Genomic DNA, 24,341 nt, shown 5'->3' with positions numbered 1-24,341 from the left:
AATCCAAAATTTACCGCAGCGTCTTCGAGGGCATGGACATATAAATCCTAGTGGTGGATACTCACTTGCCAAGATTGATCTGAAAATCGAAATCGATGGGAAACACCCAAAAGACTGACCGAAACAACGTTGGTTTGATATGCCGGATGAGGATTTGCGAATCAACACAAGATATTCTAGTGTTTGCCTTGTCTTGTCATTGATTTAAGCGATCATCCAACACCAAAGTTACAGGGCAGAACAAATATGTTATTCCAGGTCATTCTGTACATTTGACGGAATGATGTTACTTTCCTCGAAATTTTCAAATTCATAAACATTCGGAAGTATAGCAGTAGGATAATGTTCCTATATAACAAGACTCTGTACGGATCTTTTCGGAATTTCAATACCAGAGAGCGAGTTTATTAGATAAGCAAAGCAAATTCTCATTCAGAAGAATTTGACGAAGAATAAATTGATACTTGGTTATAACACCGAAAGGAACCTAAATTACATTTTTTGCTTGTTCGGCAGTGCTGGCTTGCCAACGAAAAAAATTTCGCTATTAAGCTGACAGCTTAAAAAAATGCCAGCAAAAGACAAATACTAGAAACACAGTCAGTTCCAGATATTTTTCAAACTAGATACTAACCCTACCAAGCATCTACGTCTTGAACTAGATACCAAGTTTTACGCAATATAATATAAACATCGAAACACAATTTTCGTAAACTTCAAAAGTAGATATTTCTCGACTTCTGAGACAAGAATCTTTGCCAGTCAAACACACCGGTTTCCGATGAGTAAGAAAGTATGATCTGTCTTGAGATGTACTGCACTGAAGCAAGTATAATAGTTCCTGAAATACTGGTATAGGAAATCTTAAATAAAACACTGGCAAGTAGCAAAATCTGTCTTATTGCTTCATTTTCTTTTCTGATTAGACGGCACTTATCCCCGAACGGCCGGCTTAAGTTACTGTTGGAGCGCTATGGGTAGACATGAAAAGACACTCCAAAAACCAAGGTACAGTCACAAACTACCAACTATTAACCAGCTTCAATTTGTGAGGAAACCGGTAGGTTATTGTTTACTAATTGGAAAAGTGTGATTCCACCTCAATGCTTATAGTATACTGGCAAGGATCAACGCCAGAATGATCACGACAGATTTTCTGACAAATGTTTGCCCATAGGAGAAGGAAAACCCAACAGGCGATTGCTAATCACTGTAACACGTTTTAAATCCAGGGTCCCACTATAATGTGCTCAGCAATTCTCTATGAAACGTTGTATTCACTGACTACCTATCTAATACTCATACGACGATTTGTTTAATAAGATTTCACCCACTTTTTGATAAGATCGAAATGTCGTCTGGAACGAAGCAAAAGATCAACCACATCACAGCTATTCATCCACTTGAAATCGTTCTTCCACTCATATATCCGAGTTTCTCAAAGAACAGAACTCGAAAAGATTTTTGTAACAATTTCGAAGAAGTCAAACAATGCATTCCGTCAGAAGGAAAATTGTTGTTCATTTCCAAATGCGAGGAAGGAAAAAAAATCTGACTGATGTAAACAGACGCAAGATACCTATAATGATCTAATTAAGTTTAAATTTCATCGCATTGATAGACATATTCGAAGATTCATTTCAATTAAAAATTCTTTTGGAAAATGATTACATCGATTTAAGTTGAAGAATTTCATCAACTGTCGTGAATGAAATATCGCACTCAAGAACCTGTAATGCTATATATAATTATCGATTTAGCTTCAAAATGGGCTTGAAAAATTAGCAAATCATCAGAATATATACAGAAAAAGTAAAATCGCTGCACAATAAATTGGAAGATAAAACAACAACAACACAATTTTTCACGTGAAATAATATGGGAATTACAAACTTTCGTTATAACATCCTCCTAAAATTTCTAGCGTTGTCCGTAGCAGAAATTGAGAAAGAAATATTGACGAATGAGACGAGTCAATGTCAAGATCTTTCACAATCAATCAAAATGCGAATAAATTGATAGTTATTCGACATCACTCTGCTGTACAACTGTGAATTTAGTTGAATTAAAGCAATGGTAGTTTAAAAATTTCAATTGACAGGATTATTTATGTTAAAAAAGATTGCCGGAATGGTAGTTCTCAATTTCCTTTATCATCATTCTCAGAAAGCATTTCCTTTTTGTGTACCGAACTGGGGAAACAGCTACAAATCCCAATTTTTTGGGGAAACAGCTACAAATCTCAATTTTCCAAACAAACATTAAAGATTTTCTGGGAATATGAATCGAAACCTAACATTCTTTCGAAAAATGTCCTTTTTTAACAAATGACACCAAATTGAGTGTTTTTGTCTCACTCTTTTTGAAAACAATTTGGTTAATTGGTTATAAAATCGCGAAATTTCCATGTCAATCCTACGATGCTCACTTGAGTAGAGTAACTCAATCGGATAAAAGTTCCCCAGACTTGATAAACATAGTTTAAAAAAAAACGTAGAAAAACATTATGTAGATATCATCTACCTAACAGAGGGGGCCTTCATGATCATTTTTTGAGATTTTTCGATTAGATAGTTTTAGAGAATGAGCGTTTTATTGGTAACAATATTTTTCGCCCAGCGTATGGCGATACCCAGACTATCGCAATAATCCTGGGAATCAAAGTGGAGAAAAAGCCACTGCTCTTGGTAAAACCCGCATCGATCGAGTCAGCCGCCCACTGCAAGACCAGATATAGTCTAAGAGGTCTTTCAAATGTTTGAAGTTTGGACACAATGTGAAACTGTTTAAACAAATATGATAGGTCTCTAAGTGGTGTTAAAAATGAGAGGAGAAAGACCATATTGTCGAATGTAGCAATGGGTACCAAAAATATGTTCTTTGCACGGAGGGACACTGTAGTGATATGAGCCAAATGGCAGGTCGAAACAGGTTACGGCGTTCAAAAAAACGATTTCAGTCATCTGTAAATGCCGTTCCCACAATTGGACTTAAATCATTGACGAGCAACCTATGTCTTGATTTCTGAAAATATGCTTGAGAATGAAATTAACGTTGCCATCATGTATGAACAATACAAAGATCTTCATAATGGCGTTTGTATTTCATAGAGAAGCAGCAAGAGGACATTGTGTAAACCGAGCTATTCCATACCTAACTAAAAACCACGTAACATATCTATGCTAACTAACTTAGATGGCATCCGCAGCTGTTAAGCTGCTCCAAACCTCACGCTGGATGAAGTTGAATCAACGGTGAAAAGAGTAGTTTCGATGCAAGTCACAGTTATTGTTGATTCTAACATTTGAAGATTGGAGCAGTCGTGGAATAAATGCGAAAGGTCGAATATGGCGCTGCTCGATAAATTTCAGGTCTAAGTTTCATTTTGACAAATACCGGTCGGATGAACACCTTTTGAAGGCTCAATAATACACCATATATTTGTTAGGCACATGTTATCGAAGAATCTCAAATGACAGGTTTACGAGGAGTACAAGCATAATAACCATCAAGCAATCATTTTTAACTGAAGCACGGAATGAGGACAGAACATACCAAGAAAGTAGATAGGTTGCAGGAAACGACGAAGACAGGAAAAGCAAGCAATAGGAGGCAACAGATTGTTGAAGAGAGGTAGTGTGACGCTTCTAATATTTAAAAATTCAGAAATTGAAGAATGCAGTAAAATCCTTAAAGTCATGAGATACAATAACGCAACAGAAACCGAAGGACGAAGTGAGCTGCAAACAGCCATTTCGAGAAGTAAAACTGGCCACTTCAAGAAATTATCCAAGGAAACGGACTCCGACCGACGAAGTGATGCAAACACTCCTGAAGAAATCGCTTGTGACAGACAAAAAGACAATTCGGGATACATGAGACCAATGTGGTAAGACTACAGCAGTACTCAGCCTAATAATCCGCCCAGCGGCGAAAAAAGTCATTGCTGTTGGCAAAATTCGGATCAGCTGGGCCAGATGGTGACTGCGAGAACAGCTATAGCCTCCGAGGTGTTTTAATGTCAAAAATTTGAACACATTGCGGGAAACGGTTTGAATATGAAAGATTGTGATTAATTGTGTTGAAAATATGAAGAGGGAAATCACGTTTTCAAAGCCTGTAATGGGAATCTCAAATGGCGGCTATGCAAGGAAATACAGGGCCGTGGCAATGACCACATTGCAGGTGGAAACAGATTCCCGGCGTTCTATTGGGTATGGGAATGAGCTCCCGCCTTCGTCAATGAGGTGTCACTGCTGGTGCTACTTTTGTGTTCGCTCTAGTAATATACTTCTGATTTGAAAGTTATATGTAGGGTTTTGATCACAGTAGTTGATATTCGTTTGAAGGGTAAACATGGTTTCTTATCTGGCGTCAAAAATGTCAACGTTTGTTCTCAAAGAAAACTGCATCAAATATAACTTGTAAAGAGTGGTTTCGACGTTTCCCAGGTGGCAATTTCGACGTGAATGATAAAGAACGCGAAGGGGCACCGAAAAAATTCGAAGATACTCAATTCCAAGAATTATTAGATAGACACGTGTCGAACCCTTTATGATTTGTCCAAAGAGTTGGATGTTGCCAGATCAACCGTCAGTGAACGTTCGTACGTGATGGGAATTGTTCAGAAATAAGGTAACTGGGTGCCACATCAATTGAGAGAGAGTCATATCGATAGACGTTTGGTGACGTGCGAGATGCTTTTTGGACGGCACAAAAGAAAAAGTTTTCTGTATCGCATCGTCGCAGGCGATGAAAAATAGATCAATTATGATAACCCTAAGCGTCAAAAAAGTCGGAGGCTGCCAGGTGAACCACATCCGTCGACAATCAAGCTCTCAAAGAAAAACGCCCGGAATGGGACGGTAGAGATGATAGACTCATTTTGCTACATGACAACGCCAGGCGACACGTTGCTAAACCGGTTCAGAAATATTTGGAAGGAGTGAATTGTGAAATATTCACCCGCCTGCCGTATTCTCGAGACATTGCACCTTCGAAATACTCTCTATTCCGATCAATACAGTCAGCCCTTACTGGAGGGCGGTTCATTTCTTACAAAAACACCGCAAACTGTCTCAATTAATGAATCGAGTGGAAAGAACCCCAATTTTTCGTCAGAGGAATCCGTATGATGCCTGAAGGATGAAATAAAGTTGTCGCTTTCAACGGTACATTCTTCACATAATATTGTATCATTGTTTAGATAAATTTTAACATAGGCTGAAAAAGGGAGGAAACTTATTCCCATACCCAATAGAAAGTGATTTTAATGAATCATTGCCAGGCAGCTCAGGAACTTTTTCAAAGTGTGCTGGAAAGAAAAATTGACGCTGGCGGCATTTTGGAACTATAATTGTGTTTGGGCATCAGAAAGAAGCGGCAAAGTGACAATATGGACCTGCGAAAACGGAGCCATCGAAAACAAGATTGGTAGGCCAGAAGATGGACTTGCTTGTGCTAATATAGGTGCCGTTCTCGAGTGGTCTAGGATTGTGTTTGGAAAATCGGCTCTTTGACTTGAAAAACTCTTGAATAGTTTAAAGTCACAAGGTGATACAACTCCTGCAGTTTAACACACTTTAGCAATGGTATGAAATGAATTTCAATTATTTCTATGAGTGAACTGTCTCTGGTTCAACAATTACTATTTACTGTAATGTTTTATATATCCTCTTGGTTTTTCACATCTATTCCTATATATTCAACAACAAAAGCAACCTATTAAACGGAGTCTTGGCATTCCACTTGAATTTGTAACTTGATACTGTCAATGACGGCATTTTTAGGTCACGCGATTTTTTCAAATGATTTGCATTAACAAATATTGCGTTCTTGCAAAAGTATGTCATATCTCAATATTTCTGAGAGTTTTTATATAACTGTCGTATAGTCATTAACATCATCAGGTTTTTTCTTGTCACATTCTTCGGTCTACCAAGATTGTATCGTTCACGAGTTTCTTGCAGTACAAACTTCAATTTCAAATGTTCATCTACATTTCTGTTTTAAGTTATTTAAGTTTTCAGTTTGTATCTATTTCTCTGTGCCTCACTTTGAACATGCATGATAACAATAGTAAAGTATATAAATTATGCAGCATTGAAGAGTGTTAGAATAGAAACTGAGAAGCCCCCCCCCCCCCCCCACCTTCAAACTGGAATACAAAAAAATAATAGTGTTTCCACGAAAAAATAATAGTGCTTTCAGGAAAGGTCTTTTTCGCTTCGAGAGCCCAAACGATCTTCATTCAGAATCCACCAATTCACTGAAATACAATATGAAAGCTTACGCTTGATAACACGCTTTACCTTGCATGTATTTCAAACAAATTCTCTACTTTCTAAAAAAATATTCATCCAAAGCAAACCAATCAAAATTTTTCGAAGTAGAGAAAAGCACGTTTTAAAAACCGTCAAGAATGCTCATAGCACTTCCGAATCGCTTATTGCGATAACTGAAACTTTATTGGCAGCCATCATTCTCCGATACAATAACCCAAAATTCGAACAAAAATCTATTTTTGAAATTTTTTATAGACTTCATAAATGTGCAATGTGACGCTCAAAAATTTCATTATTTAAAATACGTGAAAGTAAGAGCTTTCGTTGATCATTAAGAATAGATCGTAGGGGATTTTTACACGCGTCACATTTTTGAACGGAAGTCAATGTGAAAAGGGGAAAATCCAGCAGATGCCAAAACAAATAAACGTTTGTATATCCTGCACAGTTTCCTATTAACTTTTTTTAATTGCCAAAATATATCACATTCCATTTTCTCATTGGAAAAGAAATAGAATGAAATGCAAGAAAATTATCTCAAATAGGTCATCTAACTTGTATGCGTCCTACTTCATTTTACAAGGTCACAGTCGCAAAATTCTATTTTCACACTTCTAGTAAGTAGCGCCATAAAACATGAACGACGAGCGCCACCGGCAGTCAGTGTTTATGGAATCAAAAGCGTAAGAATTCAAAACAAAGTCTGTGTTTAACTGAAGAGATAAAATGTAAGAATACAATTTTAAATACACAATTCGACTTACCTAGCGTACTAAGTTCTTGACCTTGCCAGCCGCGTACTGGACCGGTTAGAACTTGAAGTTCCAATTCTTTTTGGCGGCGAGTTGCAGAACATGTTGCCTGTGAATCAAATGTAAACAACTCAATTATAAAGTCGATGGTACTTGTGAAAAAATGTTGAATAAACTAAATTTATCTTAAATTCATCTATAAAAAATGTTCTATTATAATTTTTGAGAAAAGTAATTGAGTAATTGAAGTCGGCATCCACCATAAACTTAAAAGCAAACAGGCTATGAAACGAAATTTTGTTCTCCATTCAGTTTATGAGAGACTGTGCCCGATTTACCTAAGGTTATAAAATCTATCCTATATATTCTCTGATCTTTTTTTGATCGTGATAAAAGATATCGTCTCTTATGAACAGAATCATAAATAAAATCAAACTTACAGCAATATCCTTATACACAGCGACACTACGTTGTGTATCACCACGATCAGGATGAGAACTTTCCATATGCCTTTCCAACTCTTGTAACATTGCCGAATACTTATCGAGTCGTCGAAAAGGTTTTGAAAGTCCTGTCGTTAATACTAATAAACCGGGTGACGCGGCACCTTGTCGTTCCATGAACGACTCTAACTCATTTCTGTGAAGAAGTTGAAGAAGGAGAAAAGTAGACAGATTAACTCTAGAATAATAAAGAAATATATTACAAAATGACATAGGAAAAAGTATGTGTACTTGTATCGATCGAGAATCACAATGGCACGTGGATGAGCTGCACAGTAGGCTTGATGGATAGATTTCATGAGGGGCGCTTTTGTTAGGAACAGTTTTCCGACACGATCGTTGCATTCTTCAAGGCCTTTAAGTAATTCTTCATGTGTTTCGACGACTTCGACGAAATTGCACATGAGCTGCGAATATTCGTCAGGTGTGAGACTGAAAAGAATAAAAATAATTATTCATTGCACAACAAACATAATTCCGATATACTAACAGTTGACTTGAACCCAAGGGCTCCAGGAAATTTTCTAACAATCCTCGAATTTCAGCAACATGTGCTCTTTCACTCTCCAGTAAATCCTTAAAAACTACCGACCGGTATTCTTGAATCTCTTCAGGTGGCCGGATCGTCTCTGATAGCGGAAGGGATGCTTTGTACTCTTTCACATAATTACTTGGGAACCAGCCCGTCTTATCTCCTAAAGTTCCCTCCCACCAGCCACCCTCCTCACGTTGTGTTACCGTAATAATATCACCCTTTTTGAAACATAATTCATCGTTATTGTCGCCGCGAAATGAGTACTCAGCTTGAACTATGTACGGCTGCTCCATACTAACGTCTCTGTAATGATATAGAACCAGAAAACATATTAATATCATGAGCTGGAAGATCATATTTTCGATGACTATAAAAGTGATCATCAAAGGACTTGAAACAACGAACAAAAATAGATTTACGATTGAACAATTTTTGAAGAACTAGATGTGGAAATATTGCGTTTGATAATGAAATTATTCTTGAACTATAAACATTTTAGGATCAAAAGCGGAATAAAAGTGAACAGCAAGATAGATTTTAGTGGAAAAAATTCAATTTTAACGAAGCTGTTCACAATATTAAAAGAAACCAAGGTAAAATTTTGTTGGGTACTATTAAGTGAGAATTTGCAGCACCAAACAAGTCGGGAAACTGGAAGCTGGGCGCTTCAGGTATGAAAGGTTTTGTGTATTTCTTAAATAAAGACATTTGAGTATGCGTTTCCCCTTTAAGTTCCTGGCACATAATATATGCATATATTATGTAAGAGTATCCACTTTCGGGTGATATTGACATTCATACTCTTGAATTTCCAAAGAAGCGACAACTTTGACCTATTATACTTTTGTTAGTAACAGGTAACTTTATTTGAAAGGATATCGGTATAGACGGTATTTCCTAGGCACCCTATAGTGGCAGCCTCTTGATCTTTTACAGATTTTTCAGTTGGGTAGCTTCTGAGAATGGGCCCGCTAAAGAAATGATCACTTTCGACTGTTGATTAAGATCGCAATATTTTGCTCTTCCTTTGGAGGTTAAAATAAGTGCACGTATCTGCGGCATAATTTCCCGCCTAAAATGCAGTGGTATATGCACTTACTCATTGGTGGGTAGGTATAAGTGGCCGCTCCGAGAAGCTTCATTAGCGCTGTGATGAGCCGTTTTGATGTTACAAACTCCTAATACCACGATTGGTGTAGTAAGAGCAAATCCTGGAGGCTCATATTTTCAGATTTAGCCTACAGCATTCACCCTGCAGCTTGAAATCTCCCTGAGGTCCTCAAGGATTGACTTACATAATGTCCGTAACCTGGCTCTAGCCAGAGCTGGGCAATCGCAAAAGAAGTGCCTAAGGGTTTCCCCCTATTCTCCGCAGCTTCGTCAATGCGAATTGTAGGGTACGTGGAGACCGCTGTAATCGTGTATGCATTTGCACCCGTTGAGCTATCACGATAGAATATTGCAGGAGAGCTAAATACTCCTTGACTTGACGCAGGTGGTGCGCCTTCGCCATCTGAGGTCCACGGCCACTAATTAATGCGAGTAGATTCCACCCTTAACGCAGCGGGACACCGGCTGTGCCCACCGAGGAACTGCCAAAAACAAAGCCCCGTCTAGCTAGTCCGTCAGCCTGCTAATTCCATTCTAAGTTCCTATGACTGGGGACCGCAAAGGATGGTGACCTTTAGCATGCCGTTCAGACTGTTCCTGCCCTGTTTGGAGAATGTCGCCACGAGGCCTGAATGACCGTTTGGCTATCGGTCAGAATGGCTATGATACGCTTGGAGCTCAGATCATGTCCCAGCCATCGATAGGCTTCCAGTAGCGCCAGCATTTCCACTTGGAATAAACCGACGAGACCTGGGAGACCAAAAGGCTCGTCTATATTGTGTGTTTTCAAGAAGGCTCCCGCCCCAGCTCCAAAGGTTAGCTTTCATTCGTCGGTGAAACCGCAGGTCTTCCATTCAGCCCTGATTGGAAAGTCCACAGCAAAGTTCCCCGCGAAGTCTGGCGTAGCCCGCGGAAAACGCCCAGAGTCCTCGAAGTACCGTATGGCTCCGCTGTCCTATACCCGGACTCACGTAATCTGACAGCACTGCACGCCACAATATATTTAATTTGGAGATCGAGGGCCCGGAGCGCTTAAGTGGTTACAGTGCTGGGCTGCCGTAACGGAAGTTCGCGGTTCAAATCTCACTGATGGCAGAGGGATTTGTTGTCGTGACTGGTTGCCGAATACCAGTCGACTCAGCTGTGAATGACTACCTGAATCAAACGAAAGTAATAATCCCAGGCGAACGCAATGCTGACCACATTGCCTCCTACAGTGTACTGTAGTGTACCGTTACGCTCTTGAATGAAGAGCTCCAACACACTTCAAGGCCCTGATCCAATATGGATTGTTGCTCCAACGATTATTATTATTATCTAGGGGGAGGAGGTATAGGAGTACCCATTGATCCAAAGTACATCTTCCTTGGATCAACATCCCATTCACCCTATTGCTCCATTATGTGTCAAGATTTCTCATTGAATTGAAATTTTGAAATTCTCAGTTTCAGTACGGGGATAACGCCTAGAAAGAAGTTCAATATTTTTTAGATTTAGACATATGAAGTTCACATGTAAATTGTCAGTGGCCGCGTTTTCCAAAGTAGTTTTTGGTCTAGTGTAATTCCCAAATATCAACATCTATATCATGCAGTCTAATGGATCTCATGCGATCAAACTTACACTTCCTAGTGAATACTGTGTACTATGGCCGTCTCACGTGAATTTATGCCCGACCCCGCCCTCCTGCAGCAATTGCTAATAATTTTCAATCTGAAATGGATTCTGTGACATAATTATTCATACAGATTAAAACAATATCATCTGCATTACTTTGGACGGTATTTATTAACACTTCTAAACCCCACCCTGTGGACAACTTCCGATTATGTTCATGACAATAGAAATATGATCCAAAAGGCCTGAGTGCTCCTGACTACCCTGGAAATTACGGCATTCTGCATGCGATGTGATGACGAAGGCGCCTTCGATATCCAAAAACGCACACATAGCTATTTCCTTGATGTCTGTTGCATCGCGTAATACATCCGTCAGCCAACAGAGGCTTAGACTGCCCAGTAAACATGTTGACATGAGCGTAAATTAGAACCCTAATTATAAATCTAGTTATCCAGGACCTGGTCCACTGTTTTAAATGCCAAGGATGTTAGGCAAATTGGTCTGGAAGAGTAGGTGTGGCCACTTTTGTTCGCCTCCCTCACCTTAATAAGTATTTCAAAGTTATACTGTCCCTTATCGATCTCAAAAGGAAACCTAAAATTATTTCTAGACCCCTTTGGAGTAGTGCTGGCCAGAAATTCCCCACTCTAGTTGATTTAGAAAATGTTGGTTGAACTTTCACTGTAGTCACGAAACGTACAACATCCTGCAGAAGTTGACGAAAATGGGGATACAGACACCATTACGAGTCCTGTACATGCACATTTGGGGACCATAGCAAAGCAAACTGACCTGGAGTATTTTGTACAAAATCCAAACTCAAATTCAACCCTGGATATAGATAGTGATTTTACAGTACTGAAATACCACGATAATTAGAGAGAACTGGTATTATTGGAATGACAATCATCTGAGGAACTATGTACTGCAGACAAAAGACGAGACTGAATCTGAGATACATGGAGTCAACCCGAGGTACGACATATCATAGCTCGCAGGTCAACATAACATTGTTTTTAAGGTGGGCATGTAATAAACCCGTGTATTTGGGAGAATTCACAGGGGAAGTACGAACATGCTTAAATCCATATGCTGACAGTCAGGTGGCATTGAAAGGATCACACCACCCTAAACCAGATCTGAACTGTTTCTTCTCTTGTAAACCAGATCTAAACTCGTATGGGGAAACCAGCAGAGCCTCAAAATCCCGGCTGTCCAAAATAAGATAGTGTTCAAATAGATAGTGGAGCACAAAGGTATTGATGACAATGAGGCGATGGATGCTTTCACAAGAAAGGGATCTCAAGCACCATTTGTGGAACCTGCATTTGGAATCAGCAAAGCCTCAGCTGTCAGAATCATACGAGAGTGAGAGCTCAATCAATTACCGCATCGATAGAATGCTTGAGAGAACTACAGGCATAGCAAATTAATACTACAAGATAGAAGATTAGGACTGAAAATGAGGACACTAATAGGTCTAATAACCGGCCACTGCTCTCTACGAAAACAGGTTAGGGATTTATTGTGAAAAGGACGAAACACCCCGGCACATTATATTGAACTGTCCTACATTCTCGCGGTGGAAACATACCACCCAAGTATAGAGATGAATAACTCATGGGTGATACCACTCAAATGTGTCAGTCAGTTTATTCATCACAAAAGAGACGATTAGACTCGGCTAAGTCAGCGAATTCGAACCACTCCAACTAAAGTGTTAAACATCAGTAATGCATATCACGCATATCACACAGCACAAACTCGTCGACACAATAAACACGTTACACATCCCACTCAATGAAATGTGGGAGATGCGTTTCGACTCAAAGATCGGCTGATAAGGAATGTAATAACGAAATGATATTGCTATGGTATACTACCGAAGGCAGGATAGGAAACTACTCCACAAAGTGGGAAGGGAAATTGGGGCAAAGGTACACTGCATCTATAACTGGGAAGATGAAGTCAAGTGCACGTGGAGCCTAGCCGAGAACAATGCTGAGAAACTATTGTTTTTCTATCCGACACGTCAAAACGAAATTGTGAACCACAATAGGCCCCACTTTCCCGGGCCTGCCTAAAATAGATTCATGCGAGCACGCATCGACGGTAAATTTTACCATCTTTTAGGATTTTGGGATAGCACTTTCCTCTTGGTTGTCTCCGGCCACTTAGGGTGGTCTTTTGGCCACCACAATCCCATTTCGTCATTATAAGTGATATTGAGTTGATGCAATGTACTGGGTGCTACGAGTGTATTCTGTATTACACATGCAGCAGATATGAAGAGGAGCAGGATCGAGCCGAGTACAAAAGATACTTCCGAAGAAACGCATAACTATTAGTAAAGCAAGATATCAAAACGCGGAATATTAGTATCGGCAGTTTTATGAAACCCATTTGAGACGCGGTGGAGCAAACGCGGTATGAAGATATCAATCAATTAATCCAGCGCGCCTCGACAAAGCAGGATGACACAAACCGACATTCCCTACAGGACAAGGCGAGCGAAAGAAAGCAAAAGTAAAAATAATACTGGCTGCCTTCTTTGGCGATAAGAGTTTTGTTTATATCACCATGGCAGACTGCTTTCGAAAGATTGAGAACAAAGGTCCTTCGAGTGCGGAATAGGATCAATGCTACCTAGATGCTCCGTCATGACAAGATTGATAGCTCAGACCGCTTGCACTTGCGACTATTGAAGCATACGATTTGCACTGCCTTTTACTAAACATTGTAAGTTTTCATCTCCTTTCTTGAAGCAGCAACTACCTGATCCTAAGTTCGTACACCAGACTGAGTTGACCTTGGCCAATTCGGATCTTCTTTGGAAATCGCGTAATCCACCACGCCATTACAGGGTCCAATACATTTTAACGATTATGGTAGCATTCACTTCCCAAGGTCGTGAATGAAGGATTCATGTACATCTTGTTCTACTCTGTAGATTACTTTATCAAGCTAACACTTTCGCCATAGGCATAACAACGGTGTTGCCCTGAACCTCCATTCACCTATCGAACGAAAATTTATATTACAAATACAGACTACAATTCTTATATTCAATTTTGTTTCTCAGATTCTGTGAAATAAATTCCAATTTTATGACACATCGGATATTCCCAACATAACATCTACAGATTGCCATCCCAATTTGCTTGTCTGTTATTATCTCATGGATCTCTCTTCTTATTTGCTGTTGCTGAGACTTGCATTTTGAATGCATCGGTGATAAGAGTAACAGCCATACGAAGCCGTTAAGAGGTTGAAGTAGTGAAACAACATACGCTGCTAGGAGTAAACTTTTTTTCTTTTCTTTTTATTTTTTTCACTTTCAATCTTTCAACTTCAAAGTCCCTTTCAAACCTCACATTTCCCCTAACAATTTCTTTAATAAAATTTCAATGCCACAATATCCGTTACATTCATTTATCAAATCAAATGTGTCGACAATTCTAGGCTTTGTGGTGCACATAAAATGGTTTGTATATGACATCGAAAGCTCTGCCAACAATATCATATCATCAGACATGCGTGAAATAAACTGAATACTTAACATACACAACTAATTAACGACGAAATAGACCCAAGAGACACTAAGTAGAAGGACTCGTAATTTGCCTTGACAATGGTATGCCCATCTAGCTATTAATGGATTATGTTGGCAGCAAACGATGCCTTTCTCTCGCGCTCTTTACATGTTCAATGTTTACAGATGCAAATAGATATTTCAACGAGGTAATAGTCATAAAATGAATCTATGACACGATAAGTGTTGCAGTAGTACTCCAATAGATGGGGAGAATTTGTATGAAAAAGCCTACAGTTCAGTAATAAAGATAAAGAGAAATGTTCGTTTCCAACAGGATGTGCGAATAAAATGTGGGGAGTATAGTTTTTGATATACTGCGGATGTATTGCCACCAGAAACAAAAATTAGATACACTTATAGAGAAAATCTCCACGCGAAAAGAACAATGAATAATTTCCAGACGCAAGTAAGCCAAAAAGATTCTCAGTAAATAATTTATCTTCTTATATAATCTTGGATGCATAACAACCTAGAAAACTATATGGCGGGCACCTACAAAAGAGTTCAATTTTGCAATGAAAATCAAGGGGCATGATTAAAAAATAATACAGGGGTGAATAAACCATGCAAATATGGTATTCAAATAAGTGGCCTTATAGATGGTCGAGTTCCCTTTATAAATAATCTTATCTTATAAGAAAGGCGTTAGAAATACAAGATTTATTTCTATCCATTGTAGTCCTATAGCCCTTTGAGTTGGGACTTAAGAATACGCTCAAAATCTTCCCTGCTTGTCATAAAAGGAGAATAAAAGACATAGAAATTTGTATGCTAGCAACCTGCAAATTTCGAAGCGTTACTGCTATGGAAACATCAACAACGCCTCGGGTCCCTGTCCGTAACCTCACGCCGAAAATCTTTGGTTATCGAAAACGGTTTATGATTGGTTTCTGGAATATGCGCAAGTTCCTTGACAATGGAGTCGAGGGTCCGCTGAATGCTCGCCCTCTCTAACTCGAGCGAGAATGCTTTCTGTGGGTAATTACACGCAGTTCAGAAGAGGCCTCCTGAAGGTGACATTGTGATCGTGATGATTGATGTGAATGCCAAGGTGGGTTTTGACAACACCTTGCTCGGACATGTGATGGGGAAACATGGTCTTAGCGACCGCAACGTAAAAAATAGTATTTTCGCGGTTACTACGTCATCGGCCACGTCCCGAAGAAGCGTCATAATGGTCTTTTCATTGCCAAGATTGCGTTTTGTTAATATTATTGCTTCTTGTTATCGGTGGCGGTCTTCATGCTGCCTTGTCTGGAGAAAGTGGAAGAGTTCAATGGATTACGATATCTTCCCCCAATCATCTCGACTACGATGATAATATCTGTTCACCGAGTCATAGGCACTGGCCAAATGGTCGGAATGAAGTTAAACACCAACAAGGTCTCAGCCTGACAGGTCATTGCATTCTTTATATTTACATTAATGGACAGATCATCGAAAACGTTGACCAATTTATCTATCAAGGAACCGGTTTCTGCCCACGATGACACCGAACAGGATGTCGCCCGGCGCATTAAGAGCACTAGATCCCTTTCGCAGCCTTGTTCAAATCTTCAAATACAATTATTTCAACAACAAGGCCATGCTGAGACTCTTCTGTGCTAATGTTCTTTCTGTGCCGCTATCTGGGACAAAGCTCCAACACTTGTCTGCGAAGTGTCATTGGGGTATGCTCACTCAATACCATTTAGAAGAAAGATCTTCGTCAGCGCACAGACCAGGCAATGGTGGAGAAATTAATTAGAAGGCGGAAGTGGCAATGGATAGGTCACATATTGAGGAGGGACAACAATTCTATTGCTGGTTACGCCATGCACTGGAGTCCACACTCAAAAGATGGCCAATGAGTCGTCCCAGGAGCACCTGGCGGAGAACAGTAGAGGAGAATTGTGGGGTTATCAGAAAGTCCTGAAAAAATATAAGGAACAGTTTTTGAACGACCATCAAGCACTTTTTGAACAACATGTTCTCCGTGTACAATGTTGCTACGGCGACTTTTGAAATAAGCTGCCACTTTTGTTACTGTTGCATACGAAGGACCATTCTTTCCGAAGACTTTCACCATGTCTTCATGGATTTTATTCCCGGATAAACTTTTTCTAAAAAAATCAATCACTACGAGTCTTTCAAATTTTAGACATCAATTTCAATTTCATCGGTTTTGTTTAACACCGTCCGATTTTGGATCTATCATCATTGATCTCGTGAACCTTAGAACCTTTCAATTAAAATGTCAAGTTCCTGAAAATAAGCATGTCCGACATCCTCTTTGTTTGTACTAATTCGGGGCAGAGGAGAGAGAGAAAAAATTCGAGAGGAGAGACAAGGGAAGCGAGAAAACAAGTCGGAATACCGGAAGCTCGCGCTTCAGGTATAAAGGTTTTGTGTTCATCTTATGTAAGAAATTTCAACACACATTTTTCTATCCCTATATAGCTACAAATCCAACATACTCCTTCATATTTTTCCAAACTACGAGACATACGTCCATATTACAGCCGTAGATATTACGCTCACCCTAAACAAACAAACTGCTTATTTCCGAATACTGTACACATATATGCACGTATATAAATTGATCGTACCCATATTTCCGATTTACTTCTTATATCTATTTGAATTAGGCACCACCCGCAAAGTTCATTAGCACGCATATATTATATACCTATATACACACATGTCTGATTGACAAATAACTAAAAAACTAAAACAAAATAAAAATAAAACTAGGTAGCTTCGTATTTCGAAAGGTACTTACTCTCTTCCTCAGTACTTAAGCTACTTAAGGTAGCTAAGTACTGAGGAAGAGAGTAAGTAGCTTTCGCTACTTAAGGTAGCTAAGTACTGAGGAAGAGAGTAAGTAGCTTTCGAAATACGTATTTACTAACCAGTAGTAGAAACAAGCTACCTAGTTTTATTTTTATTTAGAAGAACTACAAGCATCGGAACGATAACTATTTTAAAACAAAATAATTCTCTGGAACCCGATTCATAAGAACTGACGTCATGAAGGTTGTAGAGTGTACGAAATTCACAAAAAGTTTCACCCCCTATAACTTTGTTAATAATAGTTGGATTTTCTTCAAACTTGACCAAACATAAGGGGGGGGGGAGGGGGTTCCGGGTAAATTTCTAAAATGTGGAAATATACTATTATTAACTTTATTTGTGCAGATATCGGAACCGGATATATTTTGAGGCCTAGATTTCGTAGAAATTTACCACTGTGATTTTTTCAGATTTTTCGGTTGGATAGGTTCTGAGAACGAGACCTGTTACACTTTTTGGGGGTCATATTTTGAGCCCTCACTCCCCTATGTTTCACCCAATATCAAATATCAGTTTCGCAAAGTACTAATTGAGACCTTTCATTTGATACCCCACATGGCTACATTCTGTGAAAAAAAAATTTGTACCCTCCATTCACATCTATGGGGAGCCCCCCCCTTAAACTTAACACAAGATGGCGCCACTTACTGCATGTAAAGGGACCACCAGATTACATACTCTCTCCAATGTTCGTGACAATCGGTCTAGCCGTTTCCGAATAAATCGGGTGTGACAGACAGACGGACAGACAGACACCGTCTCGATTCTAATAAGATTTTGTTTCACATAAAATCTTAAAAACGTAGAGAGGAAACAAGGGAGAATTAGACGATGAAAAAGCAATATACAAAATAAACAAAATCTCAACAATGCAGCGTCATCAAAGTGACCAATTAAAATCGATGGAGAGCAACTCAGCTAACTAATTAATGAAGCCCTGTATCAACCCACAAGAATATTGAGCGAGAAAATTGCACAGTAAGTCCCATTGTAAGTCTGAGCCAGGGCTCTCCCCAACAAACGGATTTTGAACAATAATGGAAAATTAGGAACCTACGCCAATCAAAAACAACACAAACAAGTCGAAAACCGCAAGCTAAGATCTTTAGGTGTAGAAGGTCTTATGGCTTTCTTATGTAGGAAATTCTGAGCACATATTTTGCCTTAGATAATGTGTTTTTGTCAAGTTTTGATGTTGTTCGACGCGGTAATTTCAAAAAGGATAATATATTTATAGTGCCTGAATACCAAACTCTTCAGTATTATATTCCTCCAACAAATGATGGCATGTTTATCACTTGATTTCGAAAATATGGTGAAATACTTCATGAAATTCATTCAAGCGGTTAATGCAATGATATCTACTTTAGAGACCTAGATTTAGATCTAGTTAGTAGATTTTCACAAATCTCATTGTCTAAATATGATTGTGCAGACCTCGTGACAACCAATTCAATCATTTTCGAGAAAATGCGTGAGGTTGTTCCTAACAAAACCTCCCTTTGCATCCGTCTATTGCATGGGTCATCTAAACAATAAAATTTGAAATCGCTACTACATTTTAGCAATAATTCAAATGGTTTTGTTTTCAATGGCATTGGCAATTATTGTTAGATTACAAATCAAAGATGATTGTGAAATAGTAGTATCTAATTTCCAGTCAAGTATAAATCCTAAGGAATTCCAATGGTCCAGGAGTACTCTACGTGGTCCACCCAAATAGTAAGTCGGAAGGCTTGTTTGAGGTAACCATGAAGACCGTTCAGTGCTGTAAAACAAATAAATATTTAAAAACGGAGATGGAAACAATGGCCAATGGACTGGTACCCACGATGGAGCATAAAACTTGGGAAACCCCTGCTCAATCAACACCAACAACTCTACTACCAAACCCTATCTCCACCTCCACGTAGTGACCGCTGAGAGCTTTTTCTTAACGACAAATTGCAGACGGAGAAGAATGAAAGTGAGTATCCCGCGCCTAAAAGCGGGACAAATTCCTCCAGGTTGGGGGAGAAGTTACGAAGCCACAAAAATGACGAACCCGGCAACGACAACGGAATAACGATTTGCGCATTTTCAGACGGAATGTGCGCTCCCTGTACAGAGATGGAGCTGCCAAGCAGCCAGATGATACCCTGTCCCACTATAAGGCAAGGTAAAACTGTACACGGCTAGGAGAGAATTCGGTATCCCAACGAAATTAATAAGACTGACTAGGCTGACCCTGACCAATGTGGGAGGCCAGATAAAAGCAGCAGCATCATTCTCGGGATCATTCGCCATTAACCATAGTCTAGGACAAGGGGATGCCCTATCATGTGTCCTCTTTAACCTGGCCCTGGAAAAAGTGATCCGCGATGCTGAGGTAAATATGAGGGGCACACCATCCTCTTTGAATCCACTCAACTACTGGTCTATGATGATGATATCCATATCATGGGAAGACGACCCGAGACGTACAAACTGCCTTCATCTAGATCGAGCATGCGGCATGAGATCTTGGGCTGCAAATCAATGAAGGCAAGACAAATTATATGGTGGCAACGTCAGCACCAAAAACCAACCAGCAACATCAAACCGGAACGGGCAGAATAAAGATAGGAGACTACAGCTTTGAGACCGTTGATTGCTCCTATCTAGGTTCGAAAATCATAACTGATAAAAACTACGACGATGAAATCTGCGCAGTTGTTGGCAGCCAACAGAACGTATTTCAGCTTACAAAAACTGTTCCGCTCGAAACGTCTCACCATAGGGTCAAAGCTCTTACTGTACAAGACAATGATCTTGCCAATCCTTATGTATTCCTCGGAGACTTGGGGTCTTAGCAAGAAAAATTGCGCACTCTTGGCCGCGGTCAGGAGAAGAATTCTCCAAAGAATTTTTGGCCTCCTACATGAGGATGGACGATTCCGTAGCTTACATAACGACGAAATCTATGAGCGATACCATGACCGTCTGGCTGTGGATAAAATCCTGGGGACCTCGGCGCAAAACCGGGATGTCTGGAGTTCTTTATTAAGGCAGGCCTAGACCGGACACAGGTTGTTGCGCCGTTGATGATGATGAATCGTAATGACTACAATATTTTCGAAAACTGACAAGAACTTTTGTTTTTTCATAAGTACTTAAATGGAAACTATGATCCCACAACTCCAAATTATGAGGCCATAGAAACAGTCCCAAATAATTTAAAACTGCTAAGCTGCCAGCATCTATCAGACACTAGCTGAGCACCTAAAAGGCAACTGAAAGATTTTGTTGGCAACATCATCGGGGAATATCAGGGTGACTCAGATCCAAACGATCGGCAACGCAAAATGTTGGAAATATGGCATTGGCATGCACCAACTGGTTATTGATACCAATCAAGCTTACAATCATATGAAACGTAGCACACTTTAAAATATAATTACCGAAACTAGGAATCATGGCAAATGAAGCTCAACACTACCGAAACACTGAAGAAGGTGGCAAGTAGTCGCCGAAATATGCATATTTGCAACCAATACAACACGGTTTGAATTTTTATTTTTTTTTATGTTACAGCACTGGGCTACTTAGGAACCCCCCTCAGTAACGGCAATGAATATCCTGAAATTCAGCGATGAGCCATGGCTGCTCATAAGGCATTTTCTTCACCACAACGAAATTGATGAGCGTCCGCAGAAAAAACCAACTGGGAATCTAAAAAAATAGTAATATGCGCTGTAAACAACATGAATACCAACGATGGACGTATATGCTCCCTTCACACATATACGGTTCCAATCAGTTCGATTCGTTTTCGGTCCTGTTTTGGTTGCTGTTAGCAAGTGTAAAACGGTGTTTCAGTTGGTTTCAATTCAATATCTATTCGGTACCTAATTGAAACTGTATAGCACCGAATGCTCCCACAATACGAAAAGGTTTTACTTTCACTTGTCGGCCTAAACAGAACCGAAAACGAACCAAACCGTATACCGAATGAAACCGAATACTTGTGAAACAAACCAACGCGTGCATCAGAAAACAGATCGAAACATGTGAACGAGAAATTCTCCAAGAAGAATACGGTATAATCAAGGAAGTGGAGACGTAATGAACTCTACCCAACCATAAATTCTTCAAATTGTTTGATGATCCAACATCTATCTGCTTTCATCAAATTCCACGAGTTAAAAGGCCCGTCAACGAACGGGGATCAAATCCCGAAAGGAGAATTTAAAAGCCCAACGAAAGGTTCGTTTCACTCGTATACGGTTGTATTCAATTGCGGCAAGTGTAAAACGATGTTTTGGTTTCGATTCGAGACCTTATTGAAACCTTATAGCACCGAATGCTCCCACAAAACGAATAGGTTTTACTTTCACTTATCGACAGTGACCTAAACAGATCCGAACACGAACCGAATTGAATGGAACCGTATACGTGTGAAACAAGCCTAAGGAGACTAACCATAGGGGAAGCCGAAAATTGAGAAACGTTTTAATTCGGTGTGATCAATCAAGAACAATTCACTTTTCACTAAATAGCAGATTGTATGTACTGACCAAAAATACGCGGTAATCTGCCAAACGTTCGATGCAAAAGGACGACTTCCGATGTTAAGCTAACTCAATTTGAATCATGCTTCATGGTGGAAACCATTAAATTTCAACTATGATAGGACATGAGGTCACAAAATAATTAAAATGTCCATTCAACATTCAACATTGTTGCGACACTTTTATTCGAAACTGCTAATCTACAGAGTGTATCCAGTGCTTCCGATGTTGCAGTTAAACGGTGCCTCTAAACCTAAAGTTTAAGAGCTTAAAAACAAACACTATTTCGACATAATAAATGCATCATAAATCTGCGAGCTCGCATTTATCTTCTAAGTTGCAATTTTCTTGGTTTAACATCTGTAAATGCATCAATTCACATTTTGAGTATACACAGGCATACGTAAACCTTCAAAACCTCGTCAAAAAGTAAGGTGGAATTCCTAATCTTTTCTTTAGTAATTTTAAATAAATGAGCAAACAGCCACAGATCAATCGCACAGTGCTATTTTCAGTTTTGGAAGGAATTTGTTGATAATTAATAAAACTTAACATTTAGCAGCAAACTTAAGTTTACACAAGTGGCTGAAACGTGCTGCAACAAGGTCGACCATCTCGCGGGGAAATTTCATGAGAAAATTACATAGTACTCGTGTGTGTACCTGCAAGTGCAACACATTTGGGAAACTCTTTCTATCATCCATTGACTACTTCGCAAAGATCTTTCACATCACATTTAAATGCACCGATTTCAATGAAACGTCACATCACATTTTGTGCTTCAAGCGGCAAATTAATTATTAAAGAATTTCAAACACACACGCGTTTCAAACCTTATCGCACGGCAATGATCGCGTCTTTATTTTGGCACTCGGTCAAAACTTATGTTTGGCGAAAAACCGAACTTTTGCCGTTTTTATTTTTAACTGTCTTGTTGTTTTCCCCAGAAACAAAATTTATTATGACTTCTCAACCCACTACAACAAATATTACTGAATTTTTCTTTCGATTCAATAAATTAAGCACAACTTGCACCACGGGAACAATCGACATCGCAGACTCGTCACAAAGATTACTAAAAGCTTCAAATTTTCTTTCATAATTACATTGAATGAAAATTTTAATCAACTCCAACGAGTGCGATCAGCGTGAAATAAAAAGAAAGTATCTACTTCTTGCAACAGCATCTAAAAGCACTTTGTTTGGATCTATGATGAGATGAGATGAGGCGAGATGAGAGCCGAGAAAAATTGTATCGGTGTTATTCTAGACCAAGTGCTACTATGTAGTAGCACGGGTCACACATGCCTTAAGACGTTTTTCCGATTTTCCAAGTGAAAAGCCGTCGTCGTCGCTCAAATAAGCAATAAAGCAAACCGCGAGACGATCAACGTTTTGAAATTTTCTCGATCTCTTCGTGAGATACGAGATATTTGGAAAAAGCCTATTTTTATACCTCAGTGAGGCGCACGAGTAAAGAGCAAAAAAATTATTGAATAGGAAAAATGGAAAACCCATTCACTGACGTGTTAATGTTGATCTCTCGACTTAGACTTCTTAGATTTTTAGTGCTACTTTTGTGTATAATTAGGAACGTAACTCAATTTTTATAAGGCGTACATAAAGTGAATAGTTTTCCCTGTTCCACCTCGAATGCCCTGATTTTATCATAGAACTATTGAAAGGGAAATGTGCACTATTGGGAGTAATTGAACCGCATGTAGAAAGCTAGACGTGAATAAATTATTCGAATGCATGTGCGGTAAGCCAATATCAAGGAATACGGAAATTCGCAGGTGTATTCGCATATTAAGGGAAACATTTAAACAAACGCAAAAAAAATATCTAAAAAGAATCAAGTCCAATCTTGAAAGCCAAACTATACATTGTAAGCGGCATCAAATGATCTGCGCTTTTTGCAATATCTGAATCTAGATTGCCGATTACCATTTATTTTTATATTTTTGCAAGTCAACCTGCCACTTTTTGTTCACAGATTTGTCGATACATCATTTTTGTGTAGCTTTTATCTTACCAATTGAGAATCGATACTGTTTTCGATAAAACGGGCAATGAAGCTGTGTACTCCCAATGATACAGTACATCTCTAATCAACTCTTTCAATGTATTTTCCTACTGTTCAACACAGTTCTGATTTTCGTCTGTTGCATAAAATTTATGCGAAAAAAATTAAATCTATTGTCACATGAAGCCTCATCGGAGACGATTGTTTGTTACCATGGGAATCGAGATAATCTGACGACCTATACTCTAAGAGAAATTTAGAAGGATATTCCTTTGGCGTTGCTTGTTCCAATTTAGAAGATAGACCTTGCACCCACCACTAGACCGAAAAAGGCGGTGTAAATTGCATAACGTCAATGTTTATAACATTATTAAACACTGACGTTCTACTTCCAACCTGTTGTCAATTCTAGATTCAATACAACTGTGATTCGCACTTACAAACGAACTTAGGCATCACCAAATAACCACACCTTTATTCAAAACAACCATGTATTAAACCAAACTTAATAGGCGCATTAGAGATATCAGAAGCTGATACTGATTTCCAAACCAA

General features: G+C 39.2%; 1 protein-coding gene across 7 annotated transcripts in view; it reads right to left on the bottom strand.

The window, feature by feature from the left end:
* LOC119647598 (rho guanine nucleotide exchange factor 7) overlaps nt 1-24,341 on the bottom strand; it is a 112,050-nt gene that overhangs the window by 50,927 nt on the left and 36,782 nt on the right. The window contains exons 1-5 of one of the 7 annotated variants that reach the window (XM_038048624.1): nt 22,423-22,889; nt 8,030-8,377; nt 7,771-7,971; nt 7,477-7,717; nt 7,049-7,145 (exon numbers count right to left, since the gene is read on the bottom strand). In XM_038048624.1, coding sequence (XP_037904552.1) covers nt 7,049-7,145; nt 7,477-7,717; nt 7,771-7,971; nt 8,030-8,377; nt 22,423-22,460 — 925 coding nt within the window. In that variant the 5' untranslated portion in view covers nt 22,461-22,889. Of the gene's footprint in view, nt 1-7,048; nt 7,146-7,476; nt 7,718-7,770; nt 7,972-8,029; nt 8,378-22,337; nt 22,400-22,422; nt 22,890-24,341 lie in introns of those variants that run through there. The other 6 variants (XM_038048633.1, XM_038048666.1, XM_038048658.1 and 3 more) reach the window with 6 other exon arrangements.

Source organism: Hermetia illucens, chromosome 1, assembly GCF_905115235.1.
Source record: "Hermetia illucens chromosome 1, iHerIll2.2.curated.20191125, whole genome shotgun sequence".
NCBI classification, from domain to species: domain Eukaryota; kingdom Metazoa; phylum Arthropoda; class Insecta; order Diptera; family Stratiomyidae; genus Hermetia; species Hermetia illucens.
This window is presented reverse-complemented; position numbering and strand designations above follow the sequence as displayed.